This window comes from Nelumbo lutea, chromosome 1 (genome assembly GCF_056320005.1).
Source record: "Nelumbo lutea isolate HS-2025 chromosome 1, American lotus-T2T, whole genome shotgun sequence".
NCBI classification, from domain to species: Eukaryota; Viridiplantae; Streptophyta; class Magnoliopsida; order Proteales; family Nelumbonaceae; genus Nelumbo; species Nelumbo lutea.
Window position 1 is genome coordinate 78,605,109 of NC_142684.1, and position 13,596 is coordinate 78,618,704.

General features: G+C 36.7%; 3 protein-coding genes across 4 annotated transcripts; 1 reads left to right on the forward strand and 2 right to left on the reverse strand.

Annotated features, from left to right (window-relative positions):
- Nucleotides 1-4,182: 4,182 nt before the first annotated feature.
- LOC148875569 (putative histone H2A.3) lies at nt 4,183-5,098 on the forward strand. Its single transcript, XM_088964872.1, has 2 exons — nt 4,183-4,510; nt 4,587-5,098. Exons 1-2 carry the CDS (start codon nt 4,322-4,324, stop codon nt 4,806-4,808), a joined length of 411 nt encoding a protein of 136 aa, XP_088820998.1. The 5' UTR covers nt 4,183-4,321; the 3' UTR covers nt 4,809-5,098.
- A 3,523-nt stretch (nt 5,099-8,621) lies between these two features.
- Nucleotides 8,622-9,550, reverse strand: LOC148875570 (protein H2A.7-like). Its single transcript, XM_088964873.1, has 2 exons — nt 9,203-9,550; nt 8,622-8,983 (listed from the first exon to the last, which is right to left on the reverse strand). Exons 1-2 carry the CDS (start codon nt 9,389-9,391, stop codon nt 8,771-8,773), a joined length of 402 nt encoding a protein of 133 aa, XP_088820999.1. The 5' UTR covers nt 9,392-9,550; the 3' UTR covers nt 8,622-8,770.
- Nucleotides 9,551-10,446: 896 nt separating this feature from the next.
- Nucleotides 10,447-13,060, reverse strand: LOC148875571 (protein VASCULATURE COMPLEXITY AND CONNECTIVITY-like). Of its 2 annotated transcripts, none has more exons than XM_088947933.1 (3): nt 12,774-13,060; nt 12,477-12,682; nt 10,447-10,905 (listed from the first exon to the last, which is right to left on the reverse strand). In XM_088947933.1, exons 1-3 carry the CDS (start codon nt 12,870-12,872, stop codon nt 10,656-10,658), a joined length of 555 nt encoding a protein of 184 aa, XP_088804059.1. In that variant the 5' UTR covers nt 12,873-13,060; the 3' UTR covers nt 10,447-10,655. The 2 variants fall into 2 exon arrangements, with proteins under 2 accessions (XP_088804059.1, XP_088804060.1); XM_088947934.1 differs by having other exon boundaries at nt 10,447-10,919; nt 12,774-13,053.
- Nucleotides 13,061-13,596: the final 536 nt, after the last annotated feature.

The following is a 13,596-nucleotide window of genomic DNA, read 5'->3' on the forward strand; positions in this document are numbered from 1 at the left end:
TTTATTTTCTCTCATTTACAATTTTATCTTGGTATCAGAGCCTATGGCATCTCATAGTGCTAATTCGTTTAAAGCTATGAGCTCCAAGTCTTTTGGTCTTCAGAACATGACTACTACAGTAGCCATGAATTCCATTCCCAACATTTCTCTATATCTCACCATCAAAATGAATGGAGAAAATTTTCTTCTATTGAAGGCTCAACTTTTGCCAGTTCTTAGGGCCTATAAATTGATGGGCTTGATTGATGGTTCAGCCAAGGCACCACTAGAGGAAATTCCAAATCCCAACGGTGGTAGTAAGAAAATTCTTAATCCAGACTATTCTTCATGGGTACAGTTGGACCAACTTGTTTTAAGTTGGCTTGTTGCATCTCTGATAGAGGGCATATTAGCCTAGTTGTTGGACTGTCTATAGAAACCGAAGTTTGGAGTGCCCTAAAAAGATCATTTTCTTCTCACTCACGATCTAGGGTGCTACAACTAAGGCTAAAAATACAAAATCTTAAGAAAGGCAATTTGTCCATAAGTGAGTATGTTCAGAAAGCAAAAACTATTGCAAGCAATCTATTTGTTGTTTCTGAACCATTAGCTAAGGAAGACCTTGTTCTTTACATCCTATTTGGATTAGGAAGTGAATATGAATCTCTCATCACTGCTATTACAAATAGAACTGATATTGATCAGTTAGGCATCAATGATGTTCTTAGTCTACTACTTAGCCATGAATCTTGGCTTGTTCAACACAATGTTTCCAATGAAGCTTTCAATGCCAATATAGTTGCAAATAACAATAATAATGGCAAGAATAAAAATAATAATTCTCAATTTTAGAATAGCAAAGGGAACTATGGTCGCGGCAGAGGCAGGGGGCATGGCAATCAGTCTGGAAGAGGACAAGGTCAAGATAGAGGTAATACAATTATCTGCCAGGTATGTAACAAACCTAGCCACGATAAACTCATGTGCTATAAATGGTACGACCTCTCATACCAAGGAGAAAATAACCACACTTCTCCAGATCCTGCGACTACATTTCATAGTGGTATGTCTTCCTACAATGGCTCACCAGCTAATTTCAATCTTGCTTGATACCCTGATAGTGTAGCAACTCATCACATGACTCAGGATGCTGATGACTTACAAAACAAGTCTAATTTTTTGGTACAGACCAAGTGAAAGTTGGTAATGGTGAAGGTTTGACAATTAAGAGTATTGGTTCTTCTTCATTAAATTATGATCATTATTAGTTTAATCTCAAAATATTTATCATGTTCTTGTTCTGACGAAGAATTTGATCTCTGTTAGCAAATTTACAAGAGATAATAATTTAGTATTTGAATTTCACCCAGATTTCTTTTTATCGAAGGATTGTATGGGGAGAGTTTTACTCAAAGGACCCAGTAAAGATGGACTCTATAAGTTCTCAGGAACCATTAATGATAGAGAAAAATCAACTAAAGCACTTGTTGGAGAAAGAGCCTCGTTCCAGGATTGGCATCATCGCTTAGGACATGCATTATTGAAAATAGTTAAATTAGTAATTTCTAAATTTGGTTTACCTTATTCAGGACATGTAGATGATCAATTTGTCTGTGTAAATTTGTCAATTTCTTATAGTAATGTCTCTCAGCCTCTAGACCTAATTTATTCAGATGTGTGGGGACCTGCCTTATTTTTGTCTATAAAAGGCTATAAATATTATGTTTCGTTTATGGATACATATTCAAAATTTTCTTGGATTTATCCACTTGAAAGGAAATTAGATGTTTTGATGCTTTTGTTAAATTTAAGAGACATGCTAAAAATTTATTTTCCACTAAAATTAAGATGTTTCAAAGTGATCAGGGAGGAGAGTTTCGAAAATTATCCCCCCTCTTGCATAGTGAAGGAATTTCACACAGGGTCAATTGTCTTCATACTCATGAGTAGAATGGAAATGCTGAAAGGAAACACTGGCATATTATTGAGTTCACTCTCTCTCTACTAGCGTCCTCTTCTTTCCCCAAATCCTTTTAGGTCGAAGCAACAAAAACTATAGTGTTTCTCATTAACCAGTTGCCTACTCCAATAGTTGGTAATCTCTCTCCTTATGAAAAGTCATTTGGTAAAAAACCTGATTATTCTATATTACAGAGTTTTGGTTGTCTGCTATCCTTTCATTTGGCCATATAGCAAGCACAAGATGGACTATAAATTTATTAGATGCATTTTTGTTGGATATAATTCCTCTCATAAAGGGTACAGGTGCTATAATCCGGTTACTTCACAAGAAATTATTGCAAGACATGTGGTTTTTGATGAGAAACAGTTTCTGAGACTCTTTCAAGAGTGAAATTTTTTTGAACCTTTGAATTTAGCACCAATCACCCTACTACATGTTCCTTCAATCACCGATGCACAGGAGAATGATATCACCTCTCATGACCTTCCGTCTCTTGGACAAGGTATAACTGCAAGTTCATCTTCCATTGACACTAATTAGTCTTTGTCTCATGATGATAATCAGATAGCTGAGCCACGACAGAGAACGCGATTGATTCAAGATATTCTCAACACCACACCTGTTGTTCCTGCTCTGGTTGTACAGACACATTCTTTGAATACTTGTTCCATGAGTTTCCACCATGCGCAAACTGTCACAAGGTATCCCTTACCTGAAGGGCTACTTGCAGATGGTAGTCCGAATGATGCAGAACCAACTTCCTACTCTCAGGCATCCAAGTCTGCACACTGGCTCACTACTATGGCATCTAAATTTCATGCTCTCATACAGAATGGTAAGTGGCAGCTTGTTCCTTATGACTCTTCCATGAATGTTGTTAGCTCTAAGTGGTGTACAAAATTAAGAGAAAAACTGATGGTTCTATGGAACGATACAAAGCCAGACTAGTGGCTCAGGGATTCTCTCAAGTTCCTGGTGTCGACTTCACTGATACTTTCAACCCTATTCTTAAGTTAGCCATTGTCTATACAATTTTATCTTTGGCCACCTCACAAGGGTGGAGACATTAAGCAGCTAGATGTTTATAATGCCTTCTTGAATGGATTTATTCAAGAAAATATTTATATGAAACAACCCCATGGCTTTGAGGATCAAACACATCCAGATTATGTCTGCTAGCTTAAAAAGACTCTCTATGGTCTTTGTCAAGCCCTTCGGGCTTGGTTCTCTTGATTTAGTAGTAGACTTCATGATTTTGGCTTCAGAAGCTCTTAATGTGATCCCTCTCTCTTCGTCTATACCAAAAATAATATTTCTCTACATGTTTTGGTTTATGTTGATGATATTATTGTTATTGGTTCTTCTGCTTCTCATGTTTCTCAACTCATTTTGGATTTGTCTTGGAGTTTCTTTCTTAAGGATCTCATCTCTGCACTTACATAAAATTCATTTTTATTATTATTCATATTTTTAAGGATTTTTGGGGATTTTTTTTGTGTATACATGTGTATCTTAATTTTTTATCTGTATCTATACGTTTCCAAAATATATCTTGATACGTCTCTTAAAATTACCTTTTTGATTCACCTTGCGTTTCTGATACTTTGAACCTTGATTGTAATGTATTGTTTGGATTAAGTTTGGGTGTTGGAACTCAAGAACACGGATTGTTGACACAGTTTTTGGGTGGACAATTCACCTATTTATGCCCATGCTTTAGTTTTTAATCAAAATAAATTAAGATATAATTAAATTTTCAAAAATTCTGTCAATAAAATACGTTATAACACCCTTCCCAACACTTTCTTGACACCGCACAATCTTAGCATGAGACGGGGACCCGCGCCATGTATGAGGGTGTTGAAACTTGAAACGTATTTCATCGGCGGGTGATCCGGCTCATACATGCAGTTGGATTATTGATCAAAGTCGCTCTCACGGTGGATGTACCAGTGAGGCGTCCATTTGTGAGTACCAGATCCCGTCACCTCTCACTCGCTCCAACTGTACAACTCCAGTTCCGACTGTGAAGAGTGATCCAATCACGTTCACCCAAACAATAAATCCAATCTTACCAAAATAAATAAATAAATCCAAGTTCCTCGAAAATTTACATATAAATTGCATCCAGCCGTTCATGTACACTTGAAACGAACGGTATCAGATTACGATCCGCGTCGTTGGTTCCTATTGGCTAATATCATTGAACACATATATAAATTATCGATAGGAATGGGACATTCAAACATCCCCCCCAGGCCCCAACAAACGCAAACTGATTTTTCTCAGCAAGGGCTCCCTCTCATCTTATCTCTTCCCTTCTCCCCTGCCCATCGACCATCCTAGTCTTCTGCAAAATTTCTTTCCTGAAAATTCAATATGGCCGGACGAGGAAAGTCTCTTGGAGCCGGAGCGTCGAAGAAGGCAACATCGAGAAGCAGCAAAGCCGGTCTACAGTTTCCGGTTGGTAGGATCGCTAGGTTTCTGAAAGCCGGCAAGTACGCAGAGCGAGTCGGTGCTGGTGCCCCCGTGTATCTCGCCGCTGTTCTCGAATATCTCGCAGCTGAGGTTCATTTTTTCCTAGACGATTCCTTTGTTCGAAGAATTGAATTGAATAAATTATACTAATAATTCTTGAAAACAGGTTTTGGAATTGGCTGGAAACGCAGCAAGGGATAATAAGAAGACAAGGATAGTGCCGAGGCATATTCAGTTGGCGGTGAGAAACGATGAAGAACTAAGCAAGTTGTTGGGTGCCGTTACGATCGCAAATGGTGGTGTGATGCCCAATATTCATAACCTCTTGCTGCCGAAGAAGACTGGAACCGGTTCTTCGAAGGGTGTTGCTGCCGATGATGACAGCTAGATTCTTTTATTTTATCCCCTGAGCTAGAGTTGGAGCTGGACAGGAGGAAAGAGTGAAAGAATGAGACAAGTGTAGATTATTAGTTTTTTCTTTTATTTATTGCGTTTTCCTCTAACTCGACATAAATAGAGTGTCCACGGTTAGAAAGCCTTTTCTTTTTTCCTCTTTGGGACTACAGTTAAAGTTCGTGACTGTAGATTAACGAATTGATGGATGTAATCTTTGTGGATTTTTGTCATATTGGTTCTTTTCTAAAAAAATGCATCCGAATGAGAAAGTGATTCATGTAATCTTGATTATGTGATTTGCGCATTCTTTTGGGCGAATCAGTGAATTAAAAGAAAATTAAGTAATTAACAACAAATTTTTGAAAATTTTCCAAAGGGGAAAAGGCTCAATTGACTGAAATAATACCTGCACTCATGACAATATGACATAATCAAGATTACTAATACCTGCACTCAAAACTTTTGATTTATACAAAACTTAATTCAAAAAACATGTTTCATCTTTTTCTGATAATACAGTTTTAGGTTCAGTTTGGAAGAAGTATATGTATAATGCAAATCCTTATATTTTGTATTATTTTATATGTATTTATACCGTATATATTTATATTTGTATTCTTTTTAAACTTAACTTTTTAAAAACAAATGAAAACAAAAACATTTTTATTATTAAGTATTACCTAAGAATTATTCAAAAAACACTGAATGTTGGGCAGTAAAAAGCATGGAAGCAGAGTGGCAAATAATCGTAAGAGATCTCCAGCTATTGTTAGACCGTGGAGGGAAGGAGGTTCTGTATGGACAGATGCGAAACAAGAGGTAAACCTGTTGACCTCAAGAGCTGTTGTAGAAGGGTGGTCTTAGAAACTTACTTTTGATCAATGTATGGACATGTCGACGCAGCTCCATCATTTTGATTGTGTATATGTAAATAGGCAATGTAATGAAGTACAACGTATGTTAGCTTATAAAATATGTAAAGGGGCTGGTGACATATTTTGAGAACCTGCTTTCCTTATTAATGAAGTAGCTTTGTGTTAAAAAAAAAAAGAATTATTCAGAAAAAGTACTTCCTAACAATTGGTTTTGAAATCTAAAAGAATTATAACTTGATGTGAGATAGGTGTGGTGCCAAATCCAAAAGAGAAATAAAAAAGATATTGTCTAAAACTCACCATAATTTTTCAAAATATTCATTAAGTTTTTGTTTTTCAAAACTCACCATAATTTTTCAAAATATTCATGTAAGTTTTTGTTTTTCAAAACTCACCATCATTTAGAGCACTGTTAGTGTACATTTATAGAAGTTGTCTATGTCAATTGTAAATGCAATTTTCATGACCAAACTGTTCTTGAATGGTGAATCAAAACATATTTTTATGAATAAAATGCCCTTAAGCACCCAACTGCCTTATATATAAGATTTCTACTCATTGAGAGACATTTTGCTCTCATATTTGTTTTTTTCAAGGGTTACACAACCGAGGTAGCCCATCCCCCAACCCTGGTGTAGGTGGGATTTGACCCCAAGTCTCTGCTATGACCAGTAGAAAACATTACCAATCAATTGGTTGGCACCTTGCCTCATAGTGGTATTTTTGAAATATTAAAAAATGGATTAACTATAACAAAGGGTAAAATGGTAATCTATTAATACTTCATAATTTCTTTAAAGCCAAATTACTGACATAGGGTTTCTTAGACATTTTGAAAAGTTATGGTGAGTGTAAGAGAAATGCTGAAAAATCATAATATGTTTTAAACAATTTAAAAAAAAAAAAGGTTAAAACCCCCACTTGATTCGCATGAATAGAGGCTTGGAATTGGAATCAGAATGGCATTCCAATTTCTATTCCTACTGGAATGGCATTCCCCTTGGCCATTCCTTGTCCCTCTATTGGGAATGAAATCCCATTCCCAAAGTTAGAAAAGCCTAAAGGCTTAGTTGATTCATAATGGCCCAAAAAGGTGAGGCGTAAACCTCAAAGCTTAAGAACAAAATTAATTAAAGTTTATAAATTGATAAAAATATCATATACTATACTAAATTAGAATGATAGAATGTATAAATATCTATACAATAAAAGTTTAAAAGCATTAACTTTTAGCAATTACATTAAAATAAAATAATGAGTCAACTATTAATTATAAACATTTTACATTTTAGGTTTGAAAATGTAAAATTCTCAAATAATTCAAGTGACCAATTTGGAAGAAAGGAAACATATGAAGAATCATCCATATAATTGGATATAAGATTTATGACGATTCAATAGTTTAGAATAAAGAATAGGGAAAATTTCTGATCAGTACCCATATTTTGGCTTGAGTGACAATTTGATAAAAATGAGACAATCTAATGCTTGAACTTTAAAAACATAACAATCTAGTATCTGATGCTAACCAGCCGTTAAGTGGCAGATGAAAAAATACATATGCCCTTCAAGTATTATATTAGTTTTAGTTTCTCTTAGTGTTTTAGGAATGTTTAATGCAAGATGGGCCTAAGATATATCAATAGATTTTTTTATTCTAATTTTAACATTTTAAGTTTACTATTTTTATTAATTTTCTTATTTCTTTTTTCAATGGTCTTTCTAAATAGACCAAATTAATTAAGTTATATTTTTTAGACTGCGTTTGGTAGAGGTGTAAAATTAAATCGGGATGAATTTTATACATCGGTTCGATTTTGCAAGCATTTGATAGAGGTGTATCAATCGGTGTAAAATTTCATTCTTGTCAGTATATTTATTGAAAATTGGTGGAAAGTTTAGATCGATAAAATCCATGTAAATTTTACCTTCCTCTGCAACTTCTCTTCAACGGTATTGCGCCTGGACCTCCGTATCTGTCTAATGAGAGCTTATGATGGACCTTCGCGTCCTGCCCAACTACATCAAGAGCCTACGCAACGCTGCCGCTTGCGACTCCATTCGTTACGATGAGCGGGAGATCTCCTTCGACGAAACGCCGCTCTTCCACTTCAAAACATTGCACTGTCCAACATCACAGGTTCCATATCCCATGCATCAATCTGCCCGTCGATTTCGATTTCAGGGATGACTATTGCAACGACCACAATCAAAGAGATGGTGCATATAACCAAGGTGGTGGGAGGATATGTGGCCGGTTCATGGACAGTGGCCACTAATATAATTTCGTAGCGCTGGTTCATGGGCTATGAACCAATAACGTGTGGCCGGCTTCGGTCATAAATCGTTAAAGAAGCAGATGAACACCCAACTTTGCAGGTGATGTAAGCGTCCATTATTTACTATTATTTGTCATGCGTCATGTTTCAAAATGTACACTTAGAACCCACCCATGGGGCCCACACTAGTCAAACCCACAGACCATTTAAAAATCAAAACTGTGGTCGGCTCAGAATTACGACATATCCAAGACCCAATCCTCCCTCTGTTCAGCCGTGCAGCACAGAAAAAGAAATCATGTGTCGAAGACGAAGTTCTCGTTTTGATTGCTGTTGCTTTTCTTTAGGGGTGTGTATATTCCACGAATGAATTTGAGACCGAGAACAAGCCCGAAAAGCGACTGAACGACGAAAAGTTCAAAGCCATTTTCGTCTGAAATTGCGAACCCCGCCGGTGGAGATGAAGTTGGGGTGTTTTACCACACCCGAGAAAAACAAGCCCGTCACTTTTAGCTAAATAAGACGTTAAAATGGCTGCAAAATAATAATTTTTTCTTTTTTGTGCTTACATTAGAGACCCCTATCGTCGTTAACAACCTCGGATCCGAATATCTAAGCCCGCCACACACAGATACCAGGAGATAAGATTCGTTTTAATGGAAAGAAAAGATATTCACATTTCGTACTGACAAACTACAAAGCACCAACCAAAGGATCCAAGAAAAACATCTCTATAAGTAAACAGTTAACCAACAATTATTTGGTCTGCCGAAAACGTATAAGCAAAGGAAATATTCCGATCAGTTGTCGTCGCCGGCGTCGGCTTTGGACCCGGCAGCTTTCTTGGGGAGAAGCAGATTGTGAATGTTGGGCATGACACCACCATTGGCAATGGTAACGGCACCCAACAATTTGCTGAGTTCCTCGTCGTTTCTGACCGCCAGCTGGATGTGCCGTGGAACAATCCGAGACTTCTTGTTGTCCCTGGCTGCGTTCCCCGCCAATTCCAACACCTGTGAAACGGAGCCCGTACACTCTTAAGTACACGTGTACCCACATTAAACCAGATAAACCTAGGAATATTGTTCCTTTCAAGGGGTAGTTTCGGCATTCTATCACCCCAAATATGTTCCAGAAAACAAATTTAGAAAAAAGAGAAAGGAAAGCAATCTGAAAATAGACATCTAATGAATACTAAGCTGGTTAGGAGCTCAGTTAAATTAAATCTGTACCTCAGCGGCAAGGTATTCTAAGACGGCGGCGAGGTAGACAGGAGCGCCGGCACCGACACGTTCAGCATATTTTCCGGCTTTCAAGAAACGAGCAATACGTCCGACGGGAAATTGAAGACCAGCTTTGCTACTCCTCGAGGCGGCTTTCTTCGTTGCCCCAGATCCCAGTATCTTACCCCTTCCAGCCATCTTCCCCTTAAAATCAATTCCAGGCAACCGAGACCACCGCCGATGTATAATAAAACCCGGCGAAAATATCAGAAAAGAAAGCTTCAAAAAATCACCGGAGGGCGGCTAGAACCACAGCGGGGAAGGGCTGCGGAAGGAAGGGCCAAAAGCTTTTTGAATATTTTCGTTGCTTAGTAGCCGGTCTTTGATTTATATAGTAGTTGGTGTCTGGCGGTAACCAATGAGAGAGGAGCACACGGATCGAAAGGATGATTGTTCGATTGAGAGGTAAAGAACGGTCCGGATCATGAGTCTTTATAATAAGCAAATAATTGCAATTATCAGAAATGCTTGGTTCTCTCTCTGCATGTGCAATACACGTGCAAGAGGGAGAGAGAGAAAGAATGAGATTTGAAAAAAAAAAGTAAATGAAGAGAGAGAATGTTCACAAGAGAAAAATAAATAAATCCCATGTGGATGAGGGTCTGGACGTGAAGCCTCCTAGGCAGGAATCGGCATTACTAATGCTTGTTTCTGCGAACATATGTATTATCGAACGAGGTCCGTCAATTGGTACAATTTCATCACCAGATGTATGGGTGCTTACGGTTCGGTTGATTTATTATTTATAATATATATTATAAAATTATATTAATATATAATAAAAATTTAAAAAATATATATAAAATATTATATTTTAAATAATAAAAAATATATTATATATTATAAATATATATAATACATATTTATTAATTTATGATGTATAAAAAATATATTATATGTATATATAAATATATATATATCATTAGATTCGATTAATTGTTTGTTTTCTATTTTAATTAATCAAAATTAAGCTAATAACCTTCGACTTTTTAAAATAGTGAATCAAAATTGATTCGATTTTCGGTTTTTCTTGTTTACTCAAACAATAAGGCATTAAGTTTTTTTTATTGTATCATAAATTCTCCGGTTTTGACAATTAGCCAGGTGTCAACAGTCGAAGTGGGACCTGGATAAGTCTGTACCCAGACTACAGCTGGGTTGATAATGGCAGAAATTAATTCGGTAGACGGTAATTCCTGGAGAAGTAAAGAGTAAGAAGCCAGAACCAAAATTACATAAACAAATTGTGCCTCTGGGTCTGGGGTGTTACATAATTCATACACAAATTGTTGTATTTTGTAATTTGTAAGGATAATCTTGTCAAGCTAGACCCGTTGTTTGCACACTGCATTTAAGATGTGGAATATGGGAAGAAAAACACCTACAGACAGACTACAGCTGACTAGCTGAGTGATACACTCATACATGCTGTCCCCTTGAGGCCATCTGTGCGTCTCTGGTGGTGGAAGTCCGATCTTTTCCTTCTTCCTCCCTCACGGCTGAGATAACGGAAACATAGTACGCAACGCAAAATAGCCCGTGGACGAAGCACAAAATCCCTCCGATTGATAGAAAATGATGGTGTGATATCCCGCAAGATCCTCTTGATTTTGAGTTTGTCATTGTTCCTATTATCAGCATCGAGAATCCAACTGCTAGTACGATCCTGAAAATTAGCAATTGATTAATAAGAGGTTAGTTATCTTATGTTATGTATACAGTATACTTGAGATAACCCTAGTAGGTACACATCAGATCGTCTTCCCTTTTCAAGCTAATGCCCGTAGGATTAGAATCTTTTATTTCGATAATTGATGGTATAGATTTGAGTCCTATGGGCTATGGCCAACTACCGTCAAACACATTTTCGTGCAATGACTTCTAGCCCATTCTAGAGCCCAAAGGCCCATACATTCCGTTAATTTTTGCTGCCGGTGGACTATGTGAGCTACCCTGTATGCTTTTAACTTCCTATTAAATTATTCATGTAAATATCTAAACTCCAACAGTATTTGAAATCATTTGAAATTTTGAACTTTTATCCATGGCCTAGTAGTTCAGCCGGTTATTTGGTATTCCTCCGTTTGGGAAGATCGGGGTTCAAATAGGAGGACAAATTATGGCTTTAGTTGTTTAAGGTTGTATTTGGTATGATTGTCACTTTTAATTGTAATATTTCTTAACTTGGTTAATATAAATTTTTGATAAATTATTTTGTTTCATTACATTAAATAATTAAATTTTCTAAAAAATATAGATATTGGATTGGGTGTTAGCATTTATAGTAAAAACATCAAATTTGATGTATCTTGAAGAAATAACAATGGTACCAAATGTTACATTGATAACTCAAAACATTTGTAGTCGAAAAAAAAAATATTCTCATAAAAATTATATTGATCAACTTAAAACATTACAAGTGACAATTATACCAAACACAACCTAAGTTTCTTGTCCATGACACTTTATTATGGGTGTGAGGCGAAAGAATATTTTCAACTAGGGGTGCAACTTGAGCAGGTTAGGGTAAAAGGCTTTTGTCAATATCAGAATGGGCTCAGCCCAAAAGTTTGAGCCCAAATTAGTGTAAAATGTTAACCTAGGCTGATTGAGTTACACACTTGCACCCTTATTTGAGAATCAATATCTAGCCAAAAGGAGAAACAGGAAACTGAATGGAGAATGCAACATGTCATATGCAGATGAACCTCCCAAACTGCCAAAGTATTTCCCCAAAGAGAAAGGGTAGATTCTCCATATACTCAATGCTAATCATAGGCCCATGCGCATATCCCTGTTGCTATATTAATATAGAATTCACAACCTTATGGGACCTAAAACCCCAATACTCGGTTGGGATGTGCTGTGGGGCACAGATGTGAATTCCTTAACATACTAATCCTGCTATTATTATTATTATTTTTTTTTTTGGGTCTAGCATATAGCAACCCACAACCTTATGGGACCTAAAACCCCGTCACTTATATCCAAACAAAAAAAAAAGTTTCAAGTATGACAGTACAAACCATAGAAGTTCTTTAAGCTACCAGCTAAGCTGTGCTTTTCTTATGCTTTAGTTAGTAAGTTTCAGAGGAACATCCTCTAAGTCTGATTAACTAAAGAGAGTATGATCCATATTTGCAAACCTAAAATAATGCATAAGAGCCTAAGTAATGAGGAAATTTAGGATATGAAAGGTATAACGAGCCCATGGAACACATACCATGATAGAATGAGGCAAACCACTGCTAACTGTTTATTGGTCGAAGATCTTTCCAACTCCTCTTTGGAACAAATGCACATGCACCCACCAACCAAGTTAGCAATAACATGCGCTAAAGCCAGAAGGGATGCTGCAGCCAGTCCCAGCTTGAGAGCTTGATGGCTTGGGTTTCTGCACTCAAAAATCCACAACCTCACATATTTCTCCTGTAAATTTTGGACAGAAAAAATCATCAATGTGTTCAAAGGAAATTAATTTTCCTTTCTTTTTTCTTGTGTGGCATATCATACTTCATACCTTGTTCTGAGCAACTTCAGCTTGGATTCCCAGTATTCCCGCACTGACATCCACGGCCAAGATCAAGAGACAAATTAGAGCAGCTTCTGGTCTCACCATTTGTGTAAGTTGGAATCTCAAGGATGAGGCGAGATGGAAGAGAAGAGAAAGGGAAGATTTCTTGTGAGGATTGAAGAGAGTTCTCGTTAGAGTTGGATGAGATGAGGAGAGTAGTAAATTGAAGAGGATATATATAGACTAATCTAATAATAGATAGTGCATATTGGAAGTGATTAGCTGTGATAAGCGAGGAAAAGCTTCTCTTGTCTTGACAACTCTCTTTATTTACTTATGCTCCTACTTTTTCTTCTTTTCTCGTAGGTTTGATTCCTTTCATGGGTGACAAGAAAAGTAGGGTATCACCAGCTCAAGGAGGGATGGCATCAATATAAACGGCCCAGATGGATAGGCATATACATCAATTATGTTTTAGCTTAACGAGCTGGGTAAATTTTAATTGCATTACATCTATATTGACATGATATATGTGCAGACTATGTTTTCATAGTACCATCCATGGAATGGAGGCTGAGAATTATGCTATTGTTTCATTTTATGTAATTTCCTTTTTACTTTTGAAATCCCATATGAGAGCGGTTCCTTTTCCATTCCTTTTCTTTTCTTTTTTTTTTTTCTTTTTGATTTTGCAGAAATAAAGGAAATGCTACAAATGAGCTACATAGTCTCGTAAATGATAGACCAGAAATATCCTCCCAAATAACATACATGAGATCACTCGGAGTATTAACAAAATACTGGACTCTAACTACAGTGGTTCCAATTT